Below are 26,045 nucleotides of genomic sequence, written 5' to 3'. Positions count from 1 at the left end.
AGTCCAGAAAAAAAATACTGTGGCCCACAGGTGACCCACACTGGCGCAAGGACAGCCCGCAGGGACCGTGGCCCATAGGCAACCCATGCTATAGCAGGGACACCTCTGAGGGATTGCAGCCATGGGCAACCCATGCCAGGGCTCAGAACATGCTCAGAACAGCAGTCAGAAGTTTTTGTTAGTTTGTAACAAATTAAAAAAAAAATTTGACTCAAGATTCTTTTGCACACAACACACAGCCTGGTTCAGGTTTTGTCTTTTCTGCTCACCCATGGTGGGCACTTTGGAATGGCAGCTAAGACTCCATCGTGCATGTTATAAGAATGGTCTCACTGGAAAAACTGCAAGCTATAACATTTCCCTCTTCAATCTTGGCATGTATTTTTATAGGCAAGCATATGCACAAATACAAATATTTCTATAAAATATATCTGAAATTTCTGTTTTGTTGAGGAATCTTTAGATTTTGAATATGGGCATTGCAAGTATAAATGATCTGTTTTGTTTCATAAGGTGCTTCATAAGGTTCTCCTACCTCGCTCATTTTCTCTTCAGGCCTCTTGCACTGAGGCTATTGGACATGCTATGGTTATAATTTTAGATGAGTATAGATGTTAAAAATCCTATTTGGATCTTAGAACAGACTTTTCAGCTAGTTAGTGCATAGCTAATAAAATAGACAAGTTTCCATTGCTGTCTCATTTTTGTTGTGAAGAATGTTTCTGCCATCATCAGTTTTGCTCTAAAGACTCCAAGCTGCTGTTTTCAGCTTCATAATGGTTGAAGGAGATTCAGGGATTTCCTAATTGCGATAATGGATTTAGTGTATGTTACAGAAATGTTGCAATCACTACCATTTCAAAGCAGCAGCTGAATAACCCCAGATATGATGAATCAACTGTTATTTGAATAGGCTAAAAAGACAGCTTTCTTTTCAGTTTTGGGTAATATTTGCATGTGGTCCCTGGGGAAGGGGATCACAGAGCAGTTTTCATATGGGAACAGCATTCCTACAGCATTAATTTGTTTTTTCTAGTTTTTGAGAGTGGACCAAGACAAAGACAGAGAATGCAGCCTGGACTGTGCAGGTTCCCCTCAGAAATCACTCTGTGCATCTGATGGAAGAACTTTTCTGTCCCGGTGTGAATTTCAACGAGCAAAATGCAAAGACCCTCAGCTGGAAATAGCCTACCGGGGCAACTGCAAAGGTGAGCAAATCGATGTTTCTCTTGACTATAATGAAAAATAATAGACTTTAAATAGTTTTTGAAAATGTCTGTGTATTGAAAACCAGGAGTGCTCTACTTGAAGAGTTGTCTAAAAGCAAGTAGGTTGAAATCCATCCTGTTAATTCTATAAAAATAGGCTACATAAAGATGGATTAATCTTTATCCATCAGCAAAAATATGACTCCCCCACGCATTTACACTGTAATAAGTCACTATTAAGGAAATTGTAAGGTTAGGTCCTTGTTCTGAAGGACTATTATCATTGGCAGGCTCAGAGTAACTCTCAAGTTTGTTATCTCCCGAGGTTTCTTGTCTACTGCAGTTTGGTATTTTGAGTTAGAGATGGTCGAATTCAGTCTTGTCTTTCCTAACTGCAGTCATTTAGTCAGAGGGGAAAAGATAAGAAAAAAACAAGGCAAAGATCTGACTGGTTACTGTTGTTTTGATTTGTTTTAAAATGTAATCCGCCGACATAAGTATGTAGAAATTGTAGGATTTTTTTTTTAACATAACTGAAAGTTGTGTAAACCCTCAAGTAGTGTAATTCTGAAATTCAGTGAAATGGTTTGTAATGCTTAGAGCCTTCACAGGCCATTCCTACGTACATCATCCGCTCTTTTACTTCTGATCGCTGTTTAGAGAAACTGTGCGACATGCAACCCTAGCACTTCAGTTCCAATACTTATAAAGTATTCACAATTAAATCTTTTCACATTGTAGGAAGCTTGGTGCTAGAGAACACAGTTGCCATGTGACATAATTCTTTACTGAAGTGTAGGGTGATTCCCAACACAATGATCTTATTTTTAAAATGTAAGAATAGTGGTCATAAAGATTTACTTTCCCTTTCTCTCTGTCCAAAAGAGAGGGGTGGGGGGGAAGAAAACCCCAGGGACCACACTGACTCAACCTTTAGGAGGCAATTTTCCACATCGTCTCTCTCCATTAGCTCCAGCAAACCTCTGAAGCATCAAGACTGCTTCAAAGAGACATTCTGTCTCATCTTCTGCCTAGATGAAACACTATGCTCATTCTTCAGTCCTTTCATAATAAGCCATTGTATTAACTGATGGATCTATTTACTTCTGCGAACAAGAATAACATAATGAAGCTACCTGAGCCAAAGCTTTTGTTACACTCATGAACGACAGAGAGAATTATTGTACACTTTGTATTTGTTCATTTTATACATTACAGCATTGTACACTTTAATGGAAATTAGTTTTGCAGAATGTTTTTCTTTATTGTTTGTTCATCTTACCATATTGACAATGTCATCTGCAAGAAATGTTTTCCATAAAGATGCATTGAATTGCCCTACCAAAGGTGTCCCCAGCAATGCTGGCAAATTTTTCTGCGGTCAACAACTAGTGTTTGGAGAAGTGCTCATTTGCTGTTTACTTCTTAATGAGTAGTGTGTCGGTACAACCGTAGACTTGGAATTAGACACCTTAGGCAGCTTAAGTATTGCTAATAGCAAGTGCGCATCATGCCCTCATCAATCAGATGCTTTTAATCTTTCAATTAAATGAATGCAAACATCACTCTAACGTTTAAATATTTTTTCCTTTGATTGGCAATAGGCACATGATTGCCAATAATATACTTGGTCAATATCAGCAAGAGAGCAGTGCTTTTTTAATTTTACATTTTCATAGTCTTTCTTATTCAGTCAAAGCAGTCTTAAATTTTGAAGTGACCAGTGTCTTTATTCCAACTCATGGCTGCAATCATGAGAAATATTTCAAGCTGTAAAAACAAGTTTTAGAGGAGAAAAAAATGATTCGTTGGCCTAGCTGCAGTTTCAGGTTTAGCATTGCTAGAGCTACTTTTGATAGTCCCATCAAACATTCTTCTGAAAGAGCTAAGGAAGTCCTCAGATTAAGACCTCTTTTAAGCCAGTTGCTTTTGAGTGGTGAAATTTGTTGTTACAGGTGATGCTTGACCAAAGAGCAGAGGGTTGTTTTAGTAGGGCTAACCAAAAAGTGATAGTTCTGTTTCAGGGCAACTTTCAAGGTTTCAGAATTTGTTTTCATTCCGTGTTGGAATGAAAGCAAATCCTTTTGGAAGTGTTCATCTGTCCCCCTAAAAAATTCTTAAAACATTGGTTTTGAAGCAAGTTTTGAGGTTGCTAATGCAGGAAAAAGTGAATGTTTTCCTGTGGAAGTTATGAAGGGAGAAAAGAGATGATTTCTGGTATAGGATTCACAACTTTAAATGTGTCTGATATTCATCCATCATTGATCAGAAAAGGCAGTCTTAAGTCTGTGTCTGTCTCCTCCTGTCTTCTTCTCAGGTAAAAATCCCTGTTCACCTCACAAAAATCTTGTCTGAAAATTAAATACTTCCAGGTACCATTTTAATTAGTTGAAAACATGGTGACCAGTTTTTTGTTCGGTTCAGTCTATTCACTAGAAATCTAAACACCTTGACACTTTATGTTGGCAACCTTTTGGAATAATTTTGAGTCCATCATTTCTTGTTTATATATTCAGAACTGTCATTTCTTTTTACATCCATAAGGGAGTTTGAACCGTCACCAGACCTATGGCTGCTTTCTCTGTGTCTTTTTTCTTGAGAAGGCCAAATTTGGATTGACTATCGTTTCTCCTCTTCACCTATTCTCAACATTTGTTGGCTCTATTTTCTTTTGATCATTTAAATGTTAAAATTAAAAAGGGATAGTTTACTTCAAATATACTTGCTTTCCTTTCTTAATTCAAGGTTCGTTCACAGCAACAGTGGTCAGCTCAGGTGATTCTTTAGCATTGCAAAAGAAACCATTTTTAGGGCCTGGATCTTGAAGCTAAAATGACAGAAAACAGTGACAGAATTTGTACATTTTTCTTTTCTCACACTCCTGTCCTTCTAGTTCCTGATGGCTGTAGCAGAGACTGAAACAGCTTAAACAAACCCAAAAATGAACGAACCCTGAACTTTCCTCTCAGTTCTGTAAAACAACTCACCTTTGACAAAATAAGCATCAAAATAGGCTGTTCTGATAGTGGGCTTTTTTGACGACCTTACAAAGTTTTATAACTTTGCAGTCCACTTCCAGGCAGTGCTGGAATCCATTGCTAAGCTTGGAAATGCTATAAGAATTTACAATCTTGTAAAATTTCCAGCCTGCTTTTGCAGTTTCAAAAATCTTGAATAATCTGCGTACACTGTAGATGAACATCCACATTTTTGGATACTTTTCCAAACAAAATCTGAACTCTGAAGTTCTGGAGATTTGCCACTTGCTTGACACAGACATTTACTGTGCAATAATATTATGAATCTAATAAATAAATGTATGTTGACAGCTGAGAAATTTTATTTGTGTTAAGGGGACTGTTAAAGTATCACCTGTGACGGGGATCCACTACACATACACAAAAATGCTTCACAGTAAATCTGGCCCAGCATAGCCAAAGAAACAAAACATACAAGAAGTGGAAAAGCAATATGATTGCTTTTAAGCTGGTCAGAAAGACACAGAGGCTATGTCTACACTGATTAATTAAGCGGTGCCAGGACACAGTATGACTTGCCTACACAGGTAAGCTGGTAGAGTGCTCCCTGTTGCACTTTGAGCACGGGCCAGGTAGCGCTTTCCCGAGGACTGTATCTGCATGGCTCGGAGGTTAGATGGGCCAGGGACTGTTCCCAGTAGGCAGCATGCACAGAGCCACCTTCTTTTAGGGGTTTAAGGCCGTTCAACTTGAGAACTGAACCTAACTACTCTTACAGGACTGCCCTGATACATGCTATGACTAATACAAACTTGGACACGAGTCCTTTAGCACTCAGCCTTGTTCCCTCCACTACAGCTGGTGCGGATGGGACTGGAGAGCTCTGGATGTCACATGGGAAGGCTTTGTAACTTACAGAACTGAGCCTTTGATACTCTTTGTCAGTGCACGCGAAAAGTACAAGTTGAAGTTTCTTAGTCTTGAAAATAGGACCAACCATTCAGAAGTACCATGTCTGCAAAAAAAAAAAAAAAAAAAAAGAAAAAGAGGGAAAAGCCTGGTTCTAAAAAGGAAAAAAATCCCTTTAATTTATATCCCTGAACTATGCAGCTGCTCATTATGAGCAGGGAGTGTTGCCCAGCACTGCAGTCTTCTGTAGGGCCAGTAGCTACTGTTTTACATTTAATGGGGATTTTACATGATTTGGAACATGGTATAGGTTACTCCAAAAGGTTGTGCTTGTATGGAAACCGAAATCATAGAATCATAGAATCATTAAAGGTTGGAAGAGACCTCCAATGCACAAGACATCAGCTAAAAGCATCTTCCCCAGCAGAAACAGGAGAGGCATTGAGGCATTTCTGAGTGAAGATCTCCTTCTTTATCTTACAAATGTAAGGCTGAATGTCTGTCACGAACCGTGACAGATGAGACTACCTGAAATGAATTGTTTTGTTTTTTTCATGGAGCATCTTGTACCTCCCGTTTGAAGAAGTCTGGTTTGTTGTTGTTTTTTTTTCTCCTATAAGTGTTCACAATTACTCTGTACAATTTAGTCTTATCACTGTAGAATGGCATTGTACAAAGAGTATTCAAATTTTCTATTGTCATGAAAATTTTGCATTATAAATTAAAAAAAAAGAGAGAATGCTTCAACTCATTTCTGCAAACTCCTATCAGTTTCCCCTATGCTAAAATCAATAGAATTTATCTATCAATTTTGTTACCCTATTTATTCCCCACTATTGAACAATTTTTTTTCTCTTGAACTTTGAAAATGTAAACTCATATTTTTCCTGCAGCAGTTTTCAAATAATGTTAGGATTTTCAAGTAGTTTTCTGTGACAGTAAATAATGTGAATTAACTTCTAAACCTGAAATCATGATGCTGGGTGGAGGTGAGTGGGATTGAAGGTTTTTTTCAATGAAACTGTGCTTTTTTTTGATGTGACAACAAGCTGTAGTCCTAGCTAGGTTAGTGGAGGTTTTTCCTATGGGATCAATGGAGTTTTTCAGAGTTCAGAAACTTTGAATAACTCAATTCTCATTGGACAGCTTTTTGTCTCCCATCTCAGCAACTTCAGGTCTCAAGTGTAGAAAGTCTGCTAGCTGATTGCATCTTGTTCAAAGCGAGCAGTATCTGTAACAGGAGTGTCTAGTGGAGGTACCACGGATTTTCTTTCTAACGGACCATCAAGCAAACAGTGTCTAGTGGCCGGCAACAGCTCAGTTTGCAGTTTTGCTAATGGTGTAAGGGTGAATTGGAACAGGTGGCACTGTAGTTCATCTGGCGTAGTTTGAACTTTATTTAAGCATTTAAGCTCTTTATATGAATATTTGCTGAGATTTAGGCAACTTGTCAGGAGAAAGCTGAAGAGCATCTGCAATGCCTGTGACTGAATTTTGGATGTCTGTGGCTACTGGGAATGTTTCACCTGAACAACAAAGCCTCTATCTCCCATGGAGATGTCCCTCTTAGAGTTAGCTAAGAGGAGCCCCTGTGGGTTTAACTAAAGTTTGCCCTGAAAGTGGTCTGCAAGCATTGCAGGATAATGCACTCAAAAATACCTTTTTTTTTTTTTTTTTCCCCTTCTTTTTCTCTTCTTGTTCCTTAAATAACATTAAGAATACTTGTTCCCTTTCTTAGTTTGTTTTTAAGTGAATGTACCAGGCCCATAACTGGGGCATTGGAGACTAATATTTGGAATGTATTAAGCAAGTGGCTCAGTAGTAATATTTGGTATTCTGACATTGTGATCAATGGAAAAACAAATTCACATATACAGTCCTGCCAGTGTACCTCTGCCCTAATGTAGAGTTCTTGAAACGGCCCAGCTGAGGTGCTTGGATTTCTTGACTTCTCTACCAATACTTCACTAAAATAAGACTTCTCTAATGGCTGGAGGTTTGATACAAATTGTTGATCACTAAAATTGCAGCTGCAAACTCGCATCGCATTTCTTTACTTTGCTGTCATCATGTAGCAGCAACCTGGGTTTACAATGAACTGTTAAACTGGACTTGGGACACATCTCTGAGTGGTCCCTACTCAAAATGGCAATGTAAAGAGCTTTACACAGAGTGATATTTAATTTGTGAGTGGCTTGGCATTTAGTCTTGCTGGCACTCAGAGTATGTATTCAGTATTTGCAGAGGTGGTCCCAGCAGGGCCTTGCTGCTTTGCGAGCACACCAGGGATAGCCATCACACGCAGTAGTGTCATTGTTATTCTATAACTATGTAGATCCCCTTTCTCCATGGGAAACCCTAGATAGCTCATGTTTAGCTTAATTCATTTATGGTATCTTAAAGAGCCTGGCTGTTTAAAAATGCCATTCTTTTATGGGCTATCATAGACATAACAAAAGGTACTATCTTCATTCTCAAAATTCACATAAAGAACTGAAGCACATAAAAATATGAGTGGAATTTCCCATCAAGAGGTATTTTACTGTTTGCTATTTATATTCCTTAAAGAGAAAAACACCCAGCATTTGTTTCATTAAAATGGGGCTTTCAGCAATAGTGAAAAGTTTCATTCATTTGAACTATTACTACAATGAGTTAATGAATGAATTAAAGACATGCTTCAATAATTTGAAATGATATGAATTAAGGTACCTTTCTGTCCTTGGGTAAACATGCTGATATGATTTTTCCTTTGTGAAGTGAAAGGAGGACATTACTGGGCAATAGCTTTTTTGGGCTCGTAAATTAATCTTCGTCCCATAATTCATGAATCTAAGCATCCTTTGGGGAAACATTACTGTTGCCTTTTAGCTAAAGAACTGGGTTGTAAATGCTGGACATGGTTTCTGAGTGCACACCTTGTCCTGTATTCCCACGGAGGCTGCCCTCGAGGTCAGGTTTGCCTGCGAGCCGGGTGTGAGCTTGATGTGTGCTCGCAGTGCCTGAGCCCTTAGGTCAGCGTGTGGGCAGGGACATTGCCTTGGCCTGTCCACCTGCTGCCTGGAAGGCAGCCCTGTGGGCTGCATTTGGGAGGCAGAATGCGCTCCCGAGGTGTTTCCTTTGGAGAGAGAAAGACATAGTGAGTAGGTTTGGTTCTTTTCCTAACTGAAATGAGTGAAAGTGGGCCTGGACCAAGGTGTCAGTCTATGAAATAAACCTGAACACACACTGAGGGCTTGCACAGTCTGCAGATTGAAAGCAGAACAGTTTTCACTTGTCCTCATCACCTCTCCTTTTTCTCCTCTCCCTTTTCTTTTTTCCTCATATTTTATGAGGAAAGAGAAAAATGAAAAAAAAAAAAAAAGAGGGATGCAGGGTTTTTTTATTATTTGGGAAAAAAGATATTAAAATAAGAATGGATTGAGAAGTGGTATCAGCTTGGTTTTTTTTTTAAATAAACTTTCAGGGAAAAAATTGATTATAAGACAGATTTTTATCTTAAAATACTTTTTGCTAGGAGCTGTCTCCTCCTTTTTCAGACATATTTTCTCACTGTAGACACTGCGTTTAATCTGTAGGATGACTGCAAGTTTCCAGACTGTAATGCTGGCAATCCTGATACATACACTGTTCAGCCCCAACCTCATTTTGTTTTTGAGTCTTCATTTATGTTATGTGTCAAGCTGTTATGTATCAAGCCACTGTAGTAAAAGTGTTAATTTGAGAAACAAAATATTCAACATCCTGGTGAACAAAATGTATCTACATACAGAAGTTATAATTTATGTAGTCTCTGAAAGCAAGAGGAGTTGGCTTCCGATTATACTTTCTGGTAGGTATTTAATGGGGGTGGATAAAGTTTTAAGTATGTTTGGAATATTTTTCTGTGGAATATCCTTTGCTCTTTTAAAAGTGTCTACTGGTACATGGAATGCAGGACAAGTATCACTGAAATATTATCCACAATTTGCTGGAGGTGGAATTGATCTCTTTTTAAAATACTTGATTTTTCTTGATAATATTTCTCCAAGCAGAATTTGCCGAAGCCAGACTGCACAGAAACAAGGCATATAAAAGCATTCTTAGGCACAAAAAAAGGTATCTTTTTAGAATCAAATATGCACTACTGCAATTGTATGAAAATAATTTTTTTTCATTTTGTGCAGTTTTCATTTCTGCTCATGTATTTTCAATTTAAGTTTCAGGTTTAATATAAAATTAACATCTTAAAGCAAGTGAAGTAGAAACTACTAGTGCTAAAGCAATAATACTGCACTGAAGACTAGGAACCACAAATAGTTGCAAGCTTTCTCAGATTTTCAGTGTAAGAATTATAAATTGGCCCATATTAGACTTCTCCAAACTATTCATCAAATCTCTGTTCTGCTCGGAAAGCCTAGTCTGGCCTTTGGTATGTAAAAAATCAGAAAGCTGTAGCTTTAGTTTTTCTTGCAAATGTTTGATTCAGTTCTAGTCAGACTGTATCTCTCCAAATGTGACTGTTAGCAAATTGAGAGAAATATTGTTGTGCCAAGAAAGAATCCAGCACAGCATTCCTTATTTTATCTTAAAGCTTAGCTATCTAAATTGCTGGGTGGTTGCAAAATGTGAAAAAACAAAAAAAAAGGAAACAACAAAGAAACCCCACACTGCCTGCCTCTGTTAGATGCCAATAGGGCAGAGTTTAGGCTAAGATTGCTCTGCTGTTTTGTTTGAATCCAGAATGCAGCAATAAAAACAAATAGTGAGAGAGTTGGCCAGCCCTTGTCACGAAGCAGCAAGTCTTATTTTATGGCCGTGTCTGCGCTGACATCCTTTCCAACCCAAGAGGCTAATAATCTCTGCATCTTTGAAATTGAAACTTTGAGCACGTATAGCTTGCTATGTGTCTCCTATCACTAAAGGCTACAGCTATTTATATGCTTTGTTTGTAGACATGATCAGTTCTTTGGAATATACGTAGACCTAGGTCAAATATCATAGAAGTTTTTCATGTTATGAGTAGTTTATGCCATATAAACCAAATGGTGTCTTCTGCTCTGAATAAAACATTTTTCTGCTAAATTAACTACAAATTAGGACCATTTGACTTTTATCATATCACTACCAGTTAGCAAAAGGGTATAGCAGTGGGCAAGAAACACAGAAGTAGAAAAAATTCTGGTTCATTGTTAGGACAATTCAGTATAGTGCTCAGGTGGATAGCTAACTTTAAACAGCTTGTTCAACTGTATATTTCTAAATTTAAGGGCAAGTAAGTGTATATAGGTATTCTGGCATAATGGAGGAGCAATAAGGGAAACCTACAGAGAAGCAGTGAGATATATTTGGGTTATGTATGTCTATACTAGGTCTGCTTGTTCACATCTATGTGACTTTAGAAAAGCTTTCTCTTTCGTGTAAGAACAGCTAAGTATCTGTGGAAAGCCCTCAAGGGAAATTTTTCTTCAAATGATTAAGTTTAACCACTTTATAAGTAGTTTTAACAAAGTGGTAAATGTTTTTTTAACAAAGTGTTAAATGTTTCTGATCTGTTCAGCAGGATATTCCATCTATAATAAAATAACTAAATAAACTGTGAAATGTAGTTTATGCATAAATACATAACAAACCCGTGTCACCTACAGTAATCTCTTTGAAAGCAAGCAAAGTCTGCTCAGTGTATTGGGACTGAGAAAGGTACTTTTATTCTTACTGAAATGTATAGCAAACCAAGAAATACCGGATGAACTTAATCAAAATCTTTGCAGGAGATTTATCTATTCTTTTGGCAAGCTGTGTACTTTTCCATGACAGAATCTGGGTTAGATCTCCCTGTGGAGCCCCAAAGTTGCTGTAAATTCAATTGTATTAAATGTCACTTTAGAGATGGTGTTTACACCCTTGATGAGTTTGTGTCATTGTTTTAAAGATAAACTTCTACTTTGCAGTAATAAACTTCTCTCTGTGTGATATATTATTCAAGGATTAGCCAGCAGAGTTGAAATTGATGGATGTTTTCTTTTTTTTCCGAAGCTCAGTGTTTTCGGTGCTGTACTGTTGGAAATAAGGCATAAAATGAGATTAGTTCCAAGTCAGTCCTGTGCTGTTTGTGAGGCTAATTCTGTTTCCAGAATTTCCTTTGGTACTGCAATTTCCTATTGACTTCAGTGCTATCGTAGGGAGTCCTGTGCTCCCAGCTGTCACGTGTGGCAGAACCTGGTTCTGGATCCTGCAGCGGTATACCGGCGCCACTTCACTTCATAGGTGAAAGTCTTCCCTGTTGCGTATAGAAGCTTAGCACAGAATTAAGATGGCTTTATATTTCACCTGTGCCTTCCAGACACTGGTCACCTCTGGAAGCCACAGTTGTCACCAGGACAATTCAGGAAGACCTGCCCAAACAGCCACAACTCTGTAATCTCCTCAGTTCTGTGTATTTCTGTCCAGTCCCATGCACCCATTTTTTACTTCAGTTAGACACCCAAGATGTATTTGTCTTCTTAAACCTCTAGCTGCCTTTGCAGTCCTGGTGCTAAGTCACAGTGGTACAATCAACACACTGGCCAACATACTGTGCTAAAATGCATTGAGCCCTGTACAAACCCAGTTTGACAACTAATACAGTCCAAGTGAGCTAATTTAAGGTAAACTCATGCATCTTCATGCTCAGTTTCTATGCCAGAAGAATTTTTTTCCCAGCAAGCTTCTGGGATGTAAAAGCCCATTTACCTGAAGTTGAGAGGATAAAGTCTCACTGAGTCAGTCATTCACATAATTCAAAATTACAGCTGGGCATTCATATCTGCAAAATTAGTTTTTCCAGTTTTCTGAGTATAGGCAAATAAGGCCTCGTTTCAGCCAGCTATTTACAGGTCTTAGAACCAAACGGTCTTTTCACCAGGTCATATACCAGATTCCGGCTTCAGCCTGCTGGCTCCCTTATTAATACTTAACTAGGGAGAGAAATAAAGTATAGTAGGAATTCTAGTCAGAAACCAGTAACAGTTTCAAACCCCTTATTTTTCCACTAGATGGTTCCAAAAGTTTAAACAAAAACAGATTTAAAAAAAAAAAATTTTAGAGCTAGAAATCCAATGTAACAACAGTGAAACAAGGTTGACTTGTTCCAGTGATGCACAACGTTACACAGTGCTTTTCATCCTTCCAACACCTTGCAGACTTGGGGTCCCCTTTGCTCTCAGGTTGTTTGTCACCAGTGTAATACCATTCACCCCAAAAGAGTTTGGCCTGCTTTGGTCAGGGTCCATCATGATCAAAATCCAAGCTGTGGGCTGATTAATCAGCATAGAGGTACCAGGTAAGTCCCACCACCTCTCATTCTCAGTCTTCATTTCAAAATCATCAGGGTCCTTCCTGATCTGAATTATTCCTGTTCTAGATAAAGAGGAAAGTTGAATCTGTATGTGAGAGACTTCACTGGTATCCCCTTAGATGTCAATGTTCCTATAAACCTCCTTCTGGCAAGCCACTTAAGCCTAGACTCATCCTACTAATTTGAGATTCATGTTTGTCATCCTCATTAGTTACACTTGTGCAAGGTGCACAGAGGGTCCTGTAGACAAGAATTGTCTGAGTGCACTCACAGGACTTTGCACACTGAGTCCCAGATTTGGCTTCACTGAGTAAGCATGAAAAATGGCCATGTGGAAGGTTTATTTTCCTATGGATTTGGATCTCACCCATCGCTGACTTTTGCCCGTTAGGAGCTGCAGGGTCTCCCTACATCTATCTCTTGTCTGGTACTTGATGTGAGCTCATGTTTCAGCCTTTCTCCAAATCATGGCAAGAATTAATTTTCTCATCCTTTTTCAGCTGTTATTTTGCATAAATGTCTAGCACTTAAATATCTTGTATTCTTCTTTTCCTTTGGAAAATTTGTTTGAAATCATACAGTAGATTTAGAAGGTATTGCAATCAGGACACAGGGGTAGATGCTCAGATGGTGTTATCTTACAAATTTATTATAAAAGATACTATAACTTCTTTTGGCTCCAGTGATGTTTTATTTGGAAGGAATTTAGCTCCTCTGAATTAATAATCTAATGTTCATTACTATTCTGAGGAATAATGTTTTTATATGTCTTCTTTTTATCTTGAGCACCCTATTACATTTCTTCTATCATGTTTGGACCACATCTCTGTGTCACAGTTATTCCCCTGTGGTAATACCTTGGTGAAATAAAAAAACAGAACTAGGAATAATGTTTCGACCATACACAGTTTCAGGTGCTTAACTTGATAAGAGATCTTCCTCATAGGTTTATTTTGGGTATACTGAAGCACAGTAATGCCCAACAGCTTTAAAATGTTTCCATGGTCATATAATACAAAATAAGGCTTCAAATGTGAATTTTATATTCCACTAAATTTGGTCATCATTTAAAGCATATTAGATCATCCATAAATAGGAGGCCTTTAGAGCATCAGGCTGTTTAGGAACAAGTGGTGGACAGTTTTGGAGAACTTCTCTTTCTCCTTGGCATGTTTTTATGATAATTCAAATATTGGAGATAATTTACAACCCTGCTGGTACTATACCAGAGACCGTATGTGATGGAATTTATATCACTTTTCCTTTTAGACATTTAAACCACATGTCATTCTAGAAAAACGAGGACAGAGGTCCAACAAAGGAGTGATTTATTTTCAGTTAAAATACTAGCTACATTAAAACCACATGTTATTAAGTACTGTATAACCAAACCATGCTCAGAAGAAGGCTTACGACACTAAAGCTTGCTTAAAATGTTTCTTTTTTTTTCCCAAAAACTTTGGCAGTGCATACATTAACAGACTTTACCTGAGCTGCATGGTACATTGGCTATCATTTTCCCTTGATGAAACAAGTTATTAAAGTACCAGAGTACAAATTAATTCAGTTTCTTATTATTTTTCTCACATTTCTGGATGGTTGAACTTTTCTGTCCATTTTAGGTAACATCGCATCTCTGTGAATATCCCTCCTGAAACAGCATAATACAATTGAGGTTGTTAAGACTGAAACATAGTTTTACAAAGTGAAACAATTTGTATTTTGGGCATTTTACCAACATGAACTCTCATAATGCTCCTATGAGAAGAGTAAACTAATGCACAGAAGTAGTGCACACAAAACCAAGACCAGACAGGAAATCAATAGGAAGATTAGAATTAAGGGGCCCCAATTTTGTTTTCAGGATGCAGATGCTGAGGAACAGTTTCTGTCCTCATTGCACTACAATTCCACACCAGATTGCCTAGGACTTGAAGGGAATTTTTTATGCTAATGCTGCCAGGTGAGTTGTCCAAAGCTCGGTGGAGATGACCAGTGAAGGATTCATCCTGTACAAAAGACTTCTGCAGTTGAACCAAGCTTCCATGCTGGTTCTGGCCATGTATACTGGCACAGAGAGGGTGCTTGAGGGACTGGGAACTTAGCTGGCTCACCTGTATGCTCCTGGGGATTGTTAGATGCCAAAACCCTGTCAAGATATGCTGGTATCAAATGGGGAAGTGAAAGTGTTGTTGCCTCACTGTTCAGATTCTGTTCAACGTGCAACTTGCGTGGATGCGAAAGCCCGTCCCTGTGCTTTCCAAGAACTGCACAAACATTAATGAATCACCACAACACCCCTGTCTCACAGGTAATCGCTGGACAGTTTTAGCCCTAGAAAGGAACTAGCTAGTTACTGTCAAACAGCCTTTAAACAAAGCAGGGATCAGAAGCAGTGAATTTCTCTGCTTGTATGCTTGAGATCATTCTAATTCAGATGTTACAGTCACATCTTGAAATCATTATTACTACCTTAAGCTTGCCTGGTATTCTCATTTGTCCTGAAATTGCTTAGCTCAAGCAGATCCTGAAGTATTGATTCTGCATCAGCAACACGCTAAAATTTGTAGCAGCTTTAAACAAAAAAAAGTGTATGGTATATGTCTTTTCTCACCATTTGGCTGCCTAACTGAAATGTAGTATATGTATTAGACAATATAACTATAGAAACTCTACTGAATTAAAACTGTATAGTTTGCTGCCTTGTCTTGGATGGACACCAGTACCAAGTAATGCAAGAGATGGTGCAAGAAACCACACAGTGGACAAAAAAGGACCATGTGGTAGGCTTTGACGTGTGCCACGTCTAAATCATAAACTGTTACAGTATATATATATAATATATATACAGTATATATAATATGAATTAAGCATGTCCAAAATTATTATTGAATCACCTCCCTAACAAGCCTCTCTGCTGTACAGTATATTTTATTTTATTTTTTTTACCAGCCTGGTGGGCACATCTATAGTCACAACTGAGATCGCTGCCTAACTGAAGTAAATGGCGTGTAAACTCACAGTAGGAAATACAAGGCAGCTATACTCCTGCTGCCTGCTTTGCCTTTCCTGAAGCACTAGAAAGCTAGTGCTGCCACCAGCACTGAAAGAATATTGTGGGGCACAAAGTGGCAGCTATTGCCATGTTAAATTGATAGAGGAAGCTGCTCCTTACAGTTGGAGCAGCAAGGTTGTCTCTCCAGGCATCTCTCCATCTCATCTCCCAGTTCTGTCCTTCTCCTCTGTGCTTCCCTTTGTGGCCTCTTGTCTTTGAGGTGGCAAAATTTCAGTTTTGTTTACTCTGCTTGGCAGCATGAGCACATTTGGGAGAACCAAAAGGACTCACAGGTTAGGCAGTCAAAGGTTGGAGGAAGAACATGATTATACTAGTGATTCACTTATGATACTCAGCAAAAAATGTTACTATCATGCAGGTGAATGAGGTGAATTAGGACAATATCGCCCAGAAGTTGTCATCTTCCATTGTTTTTGTTTCCTAAAAAAATGCAAGTGATTGCACATTTTCCCTGATTAAATTATGATTCTCTTTATGTGGGTCTCAGAGCCTTCTTCCTTTTTCTTAATTTAGGTTATCACCTATCTTTTCTTTATATTGCATCATCCAACTGATTTGTCTTCTCCCTTTCTCTAGATGTTTCCAGATGTGTGGCTGAGAGGAAGTACACCCAGGAACAAGCTCGCAAGGAATTTCAACAAGTGTTTATCCCAGAGTGCAATGACGATGGCACGTATAGTCAGGTTGAAAATTTTTCATTCAGTATTTTGCATGACCGGAAAGTCAGAATATACGTGTTTGCAGGGGATGAAGAAGAGACAAATGTAATGAAGTGAAATGTAATTTCAAAATGAAATGTAATTTGTGCTAACTCTGATGTTAAAAAATGGATGGAAAATTCATGTTTTGTGCTGAGTCCTTGTTCTTTTTTTCAGAGTTGGCCAGCAAAAGAGCCAAACATTACCATTGTTCATGTGATACACTCCCTGTTCTTCTAGGTTGAGGCAGCTGAGTCATTCTTGTAGCCCCCTGAATACTCATCAGATGGTAAAATGCTTGGAATTTCTGGTCTGTTCTGATCCCAACCAGAAATCTTGTGATCAGAGTCCATATCTTAGTGCTAAAGAATGAATCATACAGGATTCTTCCCTATTCTCAGCTGAATTTCTGCACAAGTGTATGATCTGAGACTAATTTACTTAGGTTAGATCATGGAATTCAGAAGGGACACTGTTAGAAGCTTATCTTGTGATATATATCCCAACCAAGATCACCTTCTGCCGCCTCTGTACTGCATTTAGTTGCAGAGTTGTGCAGAAGACAATCCTTCTTGTTTTAAGCATGGTGAGGGAAGTGATATTGGCCCTCAGGAAATACAATGCAATTGGTTTCTAAGAGGAATTCCAAGAGTTTCCTTTCTGACAGCTTGGGATATGAATAATGCTGGCAGAAGCACTCTGTCCGGCTCCTTCAGTGGGTGGAACAATATGTTCTCTATGTGGAAAAAAACTTGAGATTGCTTGTTTCAGGAACAGTTTATGTGTCCCTTGAGGAACTTCATTGTGAGGTTTTCATAACACCTGCACCTCACTGTTCTGAAATAGGGAGTAAACAACTACATATTTCAACAGTTTTCTCCTCCATTGGATTCTGAAGGACCTACCACACTTTGCTTGAAATAAACTCTTCTTTATGCTAAAGAATCATATGTAGGACTGAGATTAGGTCCATCACGGTTTATTGTTCTAGCTTTTGCCAATGTAGTTTGCTGGACTAGTCTTTTGTACTTATGTGTCATGAAAGCTGTGGGATAACAGACATATGTCTGACAAACTGCATGTGGTTCATGTTATTTCTGACAGGTTCAGTGCCATAGTTACACTGGATACTGCTGGTGTGTCACTCCCAATGGTCGTCCTATCAGTGGCACTGCTGTGGCCCACAAAACTCCCCGGTGCCCAGGTAAGACTTGTTTGGCTGGCCAAGTTATGACATTGCCTCATGAACAGTAGAGTTTATCTGTGGTGCCTGATTAGATTTAAGGGAAAAAAATTTTCACTGGAAGAGTGGTTCAGCCCAGAAACAGGTGCTGGTGGGAGCTGTGGACTCCCCATCCTTGGGGATTTGCAAAACTCAACTGGATGAGGCTCTGAGAAAGTTGGTCTAGCTTTTAAGCTAGCCCTGCGTGAGTTCTGAGGTCACTAACACCCTAAACCTTCCTGTGATTCTATGAATCATCTACTTTATTTGTACTATAATCTAGCTATTGAAGGAGTTTTCTGCATGGGTTATTTGTGTGATATTTATGTGTGAATATATGAAACCATGCAACTGACTTGCTGAGGTAGTCCTTTCTTTATGTTGAAACTCTCTTGCATATAAACTCATTGCAAAAAATTTCAGAGGGCTTTGCCTTTTCAATATTTAAAGTATTTAGAGTATAGATCCCCCCCCCAAAAAAAAATGGAGTGTGAATGTCCTGATTTGTAACATAGCCCAATGAAAGAACTCCCACAGCAAATGCCATGAATGACCAAATCCAGAGGAGAAATAAAAATGAAACAAAGTGTTAAGAACATAATGGAATAATTGTCTGTGTAAATTAATTGGCAAATCAAACTCATTGCCATGTGTACTGCCCTTTGTCTTTCATTAGGACAATTAACAGGTTCCTTGTTTTTTAGGAAATTGCTTCTGACCCTATTTCATTGACTTTGATAATAAATATAAATCCCCAGTGTATGAACAGTTACCAGAATTGCTATTCACCTTCCCTGAGGCTGACAAAATTGCACAGAAATACTTGAGCTCTAGGTATTGCATTTTTGTTTGTGCTGCACCACCATTCTTTGTCAGAAAGCGGAAGAAATAGCTTTAAAAAGCTAACCCTGTAACGTAAATGAAGCTGAAAAAAAGTGGATTAGAGCCTTTGAGGGAATTCATCTGGTCTGATCTACTTCAATCGTTCAAGCACAATATTGATGTTTTTAATAAATAGATGGAGGAAGGAAGAGAACACTGAGAAAGTTTCAACAAAGATTATAAAAAGTTAATTCCACTTTTAAGGTCTGTCTTATTTAAATGATTTACAGAATCTTCCATGCATCTTGCCTGTAGGTGAACTTTAGCCAGAAAGTACTCTTCAGACTGATCCTTTTGATCCAGTCTGAAAAGTCACTGTGGAATGACAGTCAATGGTGAAAAATAATATTTTTAATAATAATGTTCAGAAGCCTTAGAATAGAGAAAAATGTGCATTCATTTTAATGTAATTATTGTTTATAACTGGATCACATCTTCAGAAGACACATGGTTAGGATAGCATTTATGTGCTTCTATGTATTCTTGAGTAGAGGTGCTTTTGCATGTTCAGAGCCAGGGCTTCCCTGAAAGCATGCTTTCATTGCTTTCGCTGCAATATCAATTTGTAGCTTCCTCTCTTTCACTGATACCAGTGAAAAAGGGGTTATGCTGATGCTGAAAGTTCAACAAGTAATTGTTTGGCAGGTGTGTCACAACATATAGCATCGTGTTTGGCTCAAAATGTTGATGACTTAGTTACTGTACTTCCACTTTTTCTATTTGTATTCAGTATTATCAAGGAGAAGCTGCAGTGTAGTTCCAGGTTAATCAATAGATTAATATGAGAATTATTCTATCTCTACAGGAACCAAACCCTAGTTCCTCTCAAAGGTGTATTCATGTGCCTAGCAGATAAACTGCCAAGATTGCTTCAGCTCATTTTTGGAGGGGTGGGAAGGGAAGTTAGTTTTACAGAAATGTTAAAGAGAAGGTGAGAGTAGCACTCGATTTTAATTTAGTAGCTCAGAGATAAATAGACTGCTCCAGGGCCCAGGTGAGTACGCAGAGTCTGATTTTGCTCCATGGAAGATCGTGGGTGATTTTCCAACTGTTATGAGGCCCTTTGGGATTATCTCTGCACATTTCCTCCCCTGCTTATACCAGTGCTCTCATGTTTTACTGCTCACCACTTCTCCTTTGTCCCTCAGGAAAGAAGTCCAGCGACAGCAGAGTTTGGAAGTAGATTTGAAGTGCTAGGGGGTTTTGCAGTAGTAGTGGCTAAGGGCTCAGTTTTAAGAGGTCTGGAGAAACCTTCTCATTCAACAGAGAAGGCAGCTACAGATTTTCTCAGAAAGTTATGTGTTATAATAAGGCAAAACTCTGCTCTTATATTGCAGAATGAAAGCCTGAAGTACAACTAGAGCCCTCTCCCTTTTCCCAGCATATGTTCAAAATTGCCGTCTGTTTAGGATAACAGAGTTTTTTTTCCCCCAGGACTGTTGATGTTTTCCAGATCAACATTGATTCTTTTTTATACTTTCTTTAGTACTCCTATGCACAGGAATTACGATCAAAATATTAATGGGTATATTGAAGTTCAGCAGATGGACCCCTGTCTTACCTAGTATTTCAGGGATGCCATTTCTTCCAACTAAGACTATTGTCCTTAGTCGGTCTAATACATTGTGTGCTTGCTAGCCTCGTTGCAGGCATTGCCTTGCTATTTTTTGATATTGCAGGCAGATCTCCTGTAGCAGTGGCATCCTGACATCAGCATGTTTATGTATTTCACTTGCTTCTGTGTATTCTGCAGGCATGATGCTATAGCTATTTCAAAGACTTTTATGCAAATTCCTCAGTTCGCATGTGCCAGACTTTTTTATCCCAGGATTACTCTTGCCACCTTTTCCCTTTAGAGCAGAACATGCACAGACAATCAAGATGGAAGGTAGAGTCAATTGTGAACATGCTTTTTTAATGATTTTCTCATAGGAAATGTGATACCGTGGAATGTGTGAAAATTTCTCTTTTTAATGAAAATATTCAGTGTTTCTTTTCAATTCTAGGTTAGTTCTTCAGTAACTTCAGATAAGGTTTGAATACATGTCTAATCAACTGTGCTGTTCCTAGATTATGGGATAATTTCTTGCCTTTCATTTTCTCCCAGTAGAACCACCTTTGACTCTGGTGAATATGCAGAAATAGGAAAGAAGAGCATGGCAGCCTGGAAGAACTTGGATTTTAATAGAGGAAATACGGAACAGAATTTAGGATGAGCAGTTAGGAGTTTGGTTTCTCAATTCCATTCCCTACCTGTGCTTCACATTTACTTTACATTGTCGTAATATTAGATAGGTCAAACAATCAACTTCTAAGTTTATCTAACTGTTAATATTGGTAAGCTGCATACCATGATGCTTCCTAAAGTTATCTCAGGTCCTGGCACAGAAAAGTGTCACGTGTATATTTTTTATGTGTCTACAATAGCTGTATGAGCAATTTTGTGCTCATTGTGTTGTTCTGGTTGCTCTTATTGAAGCTGTCTTATTTGCTAGAGACACAAGGTGTGGAAGGATGAAGGTTATAAGCAGCATTAAAAAATGCAGGACTCTCCAACTGATTTATGTAAAACCTTCACTTCAGTTACTACATCTTTACCTGAAAGAGGCTCTTCTTCCATCTTTTCCAGTTATTCCCACACCAACACTTGGTACTGCTAAAACACACATGATAAATCTCAGAATGCCATTCCACTCCATGGAAATAATCTCCACTGTTGCAGGAGCAGTGGTGAGAAGGAGAGTAAATCAAACACATTCCCATGACAGCATTAAAAAGAAAGCTTCTTAAAAATGATGAATGTCCCCCAAAACTTTCACTAAAAAACACCAGACATAAGAAAGACATTTTTACAACTCCCCATCTCTGTTATCAGCACTGCAGGGAACTGCAGAAATTCCACAGGCCCAGAGTCCTGGGAAATGGGGCAGAAATTGAGAAGCAGGTGTTAAATTATCATTGGAAAATACAGTGTTCACCTATTGTAGGGGTTTTATGCCATATTAACTCTTCTGGGCTTCTGCCAGTGAGATTGCAGAGGTATGGACACATGTTTTATTATTCTGTGAAGTAGTTTTGCTACCTTACAATTAAGATGCCATGATCATCTCTTAAGATCAAAACACAAGAACTTTTAACAATTCAGAACTCTTCCTGTCTGTATAGTATTATCATCAGATAATATGATGAAAATGAATATATTTGGGAAGGCAATGAACTGTTTTAGTTTACACTATATTGCTTTTGTTAGCTGGGAAAAATATCCAACCTTGAATTATCTAGTAGTTCTGTCCCAATACATAGAACTTTCCCTATAAATACAGACACACGCATATGTGAAATACAGAACAGCATGGGAAGTTTACTGTCCTGTTTCTTGATACCTGCATTCAGTGATTACATATCAAATATTCTTTAGCAGGAGATCAGAAATCATTATCTAAACTGGATAATAGAACTATAGAAAATGGGTATGCTAAAATCACAAGCCACAAAACTCGCATCAAATTCCCTGGAAGATTTATTGTGCCTCAGAAGTTGTTAGACTGAAACTGGGCAGAATTGTGGGTTTTACAATAAACTAAGGCATAAATATTTCTGCAATTTATTTTTTTTTAATTCATCAGAATCATAAATGTATAGATGGCTAAGGAAATGTACAAGCTAGAATGGTACTAAATTATTCTTGTTAAAATAATGCTGCTGAATCTAATATCCCTACTTGTCGTCTCCCCTTCCATAAATATATTTATGTGGTGTTTTAGTTGTTTACAGTGCACTGAAAACTTGGAAACTGATTGTATTGCCTAACTTTTAGATAAGTTATAAGTTGCTATTTCTGTTTCTTGCCTAGCTGAAAATGTGAGCATTTGTCGTGAGTATTGAAGATACAATTTCCTAGAAACTTGCACATGCAACTACCTATCACCATTTAAGCTAGAAGTACTTCTACCTCAGATATATTCAGGAAATGGTAGAAAAAACTGACACAAGCTCAATAACCCCTCCTCACCTCCAGCTTGGAGACAACAAGAAAAGTTTCTGCTGCATAAATTAAAAATTTCAGGTGAAACTATGTGAAGAGTGCAGATTTTCCTTTGTAGGAAATTCTGTGAATATTTTGTTAGCTTCCTAAGACTATTAAAAAATTAATGTTAGCCCGGTGAACCTAATTTTCCTAGCATTCATCTAATTTCATAGTGAAATTAGACTCACTATGATAAAGTTAGCCTTTGTAAATGCCGCTGTCTTCCTCCATCCATCAATTTTCCATCAAAATTTAAGGTAAAAAAAAAGCAAAGCATCGAAAAAAGAATTCAGTTCTCCCTGACTGTACATGAATATCATATAGTCAATATTTCTCACCATTTCACATACAGATGGAGTAACATGAAGGCATCTTGTTGTTAATGAAATCTGGAAAGATTTTTCTGCTTTTTGTTTAAGATGTGGAATATTATATAAATTTCACTAATGTGTTAAATTACTTAGGTATAAACTGAATTTTAAGTTCAATTTATAATAGTCGTTCTGAATGTACACAGAGAGACAACACTGGTGTCAAACTGCGGCTTTACTTAACACTCTTTTTAGTGCAAAGGGGCTATCAGTGGCAGTTTATCACACATATTCCCCATGCTGAGACCTCATTTCCACTCACAAATTGGTGTAAAATGCTTTAGTGTGGATGAGAATCAGACCCAAAATCTCTGTATTTGCAAGAGAATTATAGTTATACTCCTGTGCATCAAAATTAAATTGAGAAACTACAGAGTTAATTGTAACTGGATGAAATTTGAGGAAAGATTGGATCACTGATTTTTAGTGCAATTAGAAAGACCTGTAATTTTGTATGCATTACTTCCTAAAACTGGAACATCTTATTTGAGTTCAAGCTGAGCCTCTTATCAAATTCAAGCCAAGCACCAAAAAGCTCAGATCTTCTGGCTTCAGCTAGCAGAAATGTGAGAATCTGCCTCCTCTTCAGGGTGAACAACACGGATTAGTATTGCAGTCTGTTTAGAGCAAGCTATCCCAAACACCCTTGGATATAATTCCTACAATGATAATGGCTTTATTTTTCCTGTCTGAATTAATACTGAAGCATCACTAAGTATATTGACTTTCTAGTGATTCAAACATAATATAATAAAAATACCCTACCACCAAAAAAGGAAACAAGTCTAAACTAGAATATTTTTTATATGGATGTATAAAAGCTGTATTAAAAGCTGAATCGTTCAGAAGGTAATACCAGCTTGGCTGCATTGTCATGTATTCTTTTATGGAGGCTTTAAATTCAGCGTGCCAGATTTGTGATGTTAGCTGTCTTCCCTCTGGCAGGCTCCTGTGGCTAAACTTCATGCTGAAGTAACCACCAGTTCAGCGTGGTAAAAAAGGCCTGTGATAAGAGGGTTCTCTTACTTAAATTGTCCTTTTAGAACGGATTTATTGTGCTGCAAGGTTTGGGGGTTTTTTGTTTGCTTGTTTGTTTTAAAGTCAGTTAATTTAGTTATTCTAGAGGGAAATAAATTAAGAAGATTAAAGCAACCAAATTATTTCACACATTTCTGAGCATCTGCCAGATATGGGGATTTTTTTCATAAAACAGGTGTATGTCAGAAGAGACGATGTGGTAAGAATTGATAGACATGCTTTTTATTTTTTGATCACTCCATGTGGCTCTTCAGAGAGAAAAATACCACTTTTAAAGGTGTTTTTTAACACAGCAGAGATAGATATGTCGATAAGAAGTGGCTAGGAGTTAGAATCATACAAATGGTTGTAATAATGAGGCATAAGCAAGAAATAAGGAAGTATTTGTATTTTAAACCCTGAGGACAGCTACCTCCTGTAAAAACTAGTAAGAAAACCAGTAGATTCTCCGTTTCTTGATGACTTGAAATCAAGACTGGATGCTGGGTTGGGTTGGAGTCCAGGCTGGTAGAATAAGCTGTTAAAAACCATCTCCTCCAAACTTCTTCACTCCACTCCCACCACTGCTGTCTCCTTTCCTAAGGGCCACAGCTCTGAGGACATCTCCTGCAACCAGCTCAGAATAAGGCACTGTCCCTGCCTCCCCCAACACGCACACTTTTCCACACCAGCATAGGGTTTTTGGAGGGCCTTGTTATGAGGTATGGGAAGCAGAAAGGGGCATTTTTTAATCTGAGCCAGGATGGGGCTAGAGGCTGAAGAAGCCCCACAGAGCAGCTGAGGTGCATGGGCAAGATTCTGTGTGTAGGAAGGGTGCTGCCCTGCACAAGGAACAGCAAGGAATTAATGCCGGGGCAATGCATCTTACTGCAGGACCTGTCCTCGCTGGTCTGTGGGGAAGGGAGACGTTGACCCTGCAGCATGTGAGCATGTTCTTGCACTTGTGTCCATGCACTCTTTAATGTTATCTCTTTCTCAGGTCCTGCAGAGGCCAAGAAGTAGCGCCTGACAATAAATTGATGGTACACGAGTGCAGAAGTCAGGCAAAGCTAAAATCTTTGGTTTTCAAGGGAAGAATTTGCTGATATTTATTGCTTTAATAAACAAAACAGAATCATTAAAGCTGAACTGTGTTTCTTAGAAAACATATTAAAAGTGAAAATAATATTTTTCTGGTTAATCCCTTTTTCCAATTGCAGGTTCAGTGAGTGAGAAGCTTCCACAACGAGAAGGTGTGGGAAAAACAGGTAAATATCTCAGTTGGTCTTTAAATGGAAGCTAAAATAGCTGTGGGATACACCACTGTGATTTTCCATAGGTTTAAATTACCAATATGTATTCATCATGTATTATATATGCATATATAATGCGTATACATGCATACATGCTATTCATTTTATGTCTGCATTGTAGATATTTAGTAAACTTATGAGTATAAATGTATATGTAAGTATGCATATATTTGTCTATACATGCATAGACATTATACTTTTCCAGTCTCAGCCCTACAGACTTTGGTATTCTGTGCTGTTTAGAAAATAACTTTTCTTCTCATAGCTATACTCTGAAACATTTTCCCATACTGTTTGCTTGCCCTGGAGGACAGATTATTCTGTCTGTTTGATAAAGACAGCATTCTGCAGTCCCAAAAGCTCGGGAACTGGAGTCCTCACTTTATTTCCATAGCAATCAGTGCTTGAGTCATCTTGGACCCAGCACTTCGCTCTATATTGTGATTAATTCATCTGATGGCTTACATTCATGGCCAGATGATTGTTGTTGTTAGGGATAGATCATGGTGTATATCTTGTTGGCAGGACAAAATCTGATGCAACTCCAACATAGCTGATAGATTTAAATGAGGGAGATATCTATGCTTTAAACAAAATTAAAGCTTACACTCTCCAAACACTTAAAAGACTTTTAAACTCAGCTGAAAATAACATACTAAATGTTGCTGTCAGTTACAGTGGCATAAATTAATTTTAAAGAAGTTACTCATATTCGTGCTAATGTTAATGACTGGTCCACTGTAAATATAATTGATTTTTTTTTTTTTACAGGAACTTTTGCAGCATTGTAGTATACCCAACATTTAAATAAACTATTGCGCTGTTAGGTTAAGAAGATCAGAACTTCCTTAAAGGCTGATAATTACAAAGCACTGGAAAATTGTTCCTTCATGTATTTCCAGACAAATTGTGGGTTCCACTAACCTTGAGTTACCCATTGGCTTTAGGTCAGGACTTTCACTTTCAGCTTTGAACTCAATGAACTATCCCATATATAAAACTTGTCTGGAATCCTTTATTTTTGTTTGT

At 38.1% G+C, this 26,045-nt stretch overlaps 1 protein-coding gene across 1 annotated transcript in view; it reads left to right on the top strand.

Moving 5' to 3' along the window:
• The window catches only part of SMOC2 (SPARC related modular calcium binding 2), a 124,450-nt gene that overhangs the window by 20,129 nt on the left and 78,276 nt on the right, over positions 1-26,045 (top strand). The window contains exons 5-8 of the mRNA XM_009329252.1: positions 1,037-1,208; positions 16,063-16,169; positions 17,289-17,388; positions 24,924-24,971. Of these exons, the coding sequence (XP_009327527.1) occupies positions 1,037-1,208; positions 16,063-16,169; positions 17,289-17,388; positions 24,924-24,971 (427 nt within the window). The remainder of the gene's footprint in view (positions 1-1,036; positions 1,209-16,062; positions 16,170-17,288; positions 17,389-24,923; positions 24,972-26,045) is intronic.

This window comes from Pygoscelis adeliae, unplaced genomic scaffold, assembly GCF_000699105.1.
Source record: "Pygoscelis adeliae isolate BGI_AS28 unplaced genomic scaffold, ASM69910v1 Scaffold77, whole genome shotgun sequence".
In the NCBI taxonomy this organism is placed as follows: domain Eukaryota; kingdom Metazoa; phylum Chordata; class Aves; order Sphenisciformes; family Spheniscidae; genus Pygoscelis; species Pygoscelis adeliae.
The sequence above is the reverse complement of the archived record's forward strand: the minus strand, read 5'-3'. Positions and strand labels throughout refer to the sequence as shown.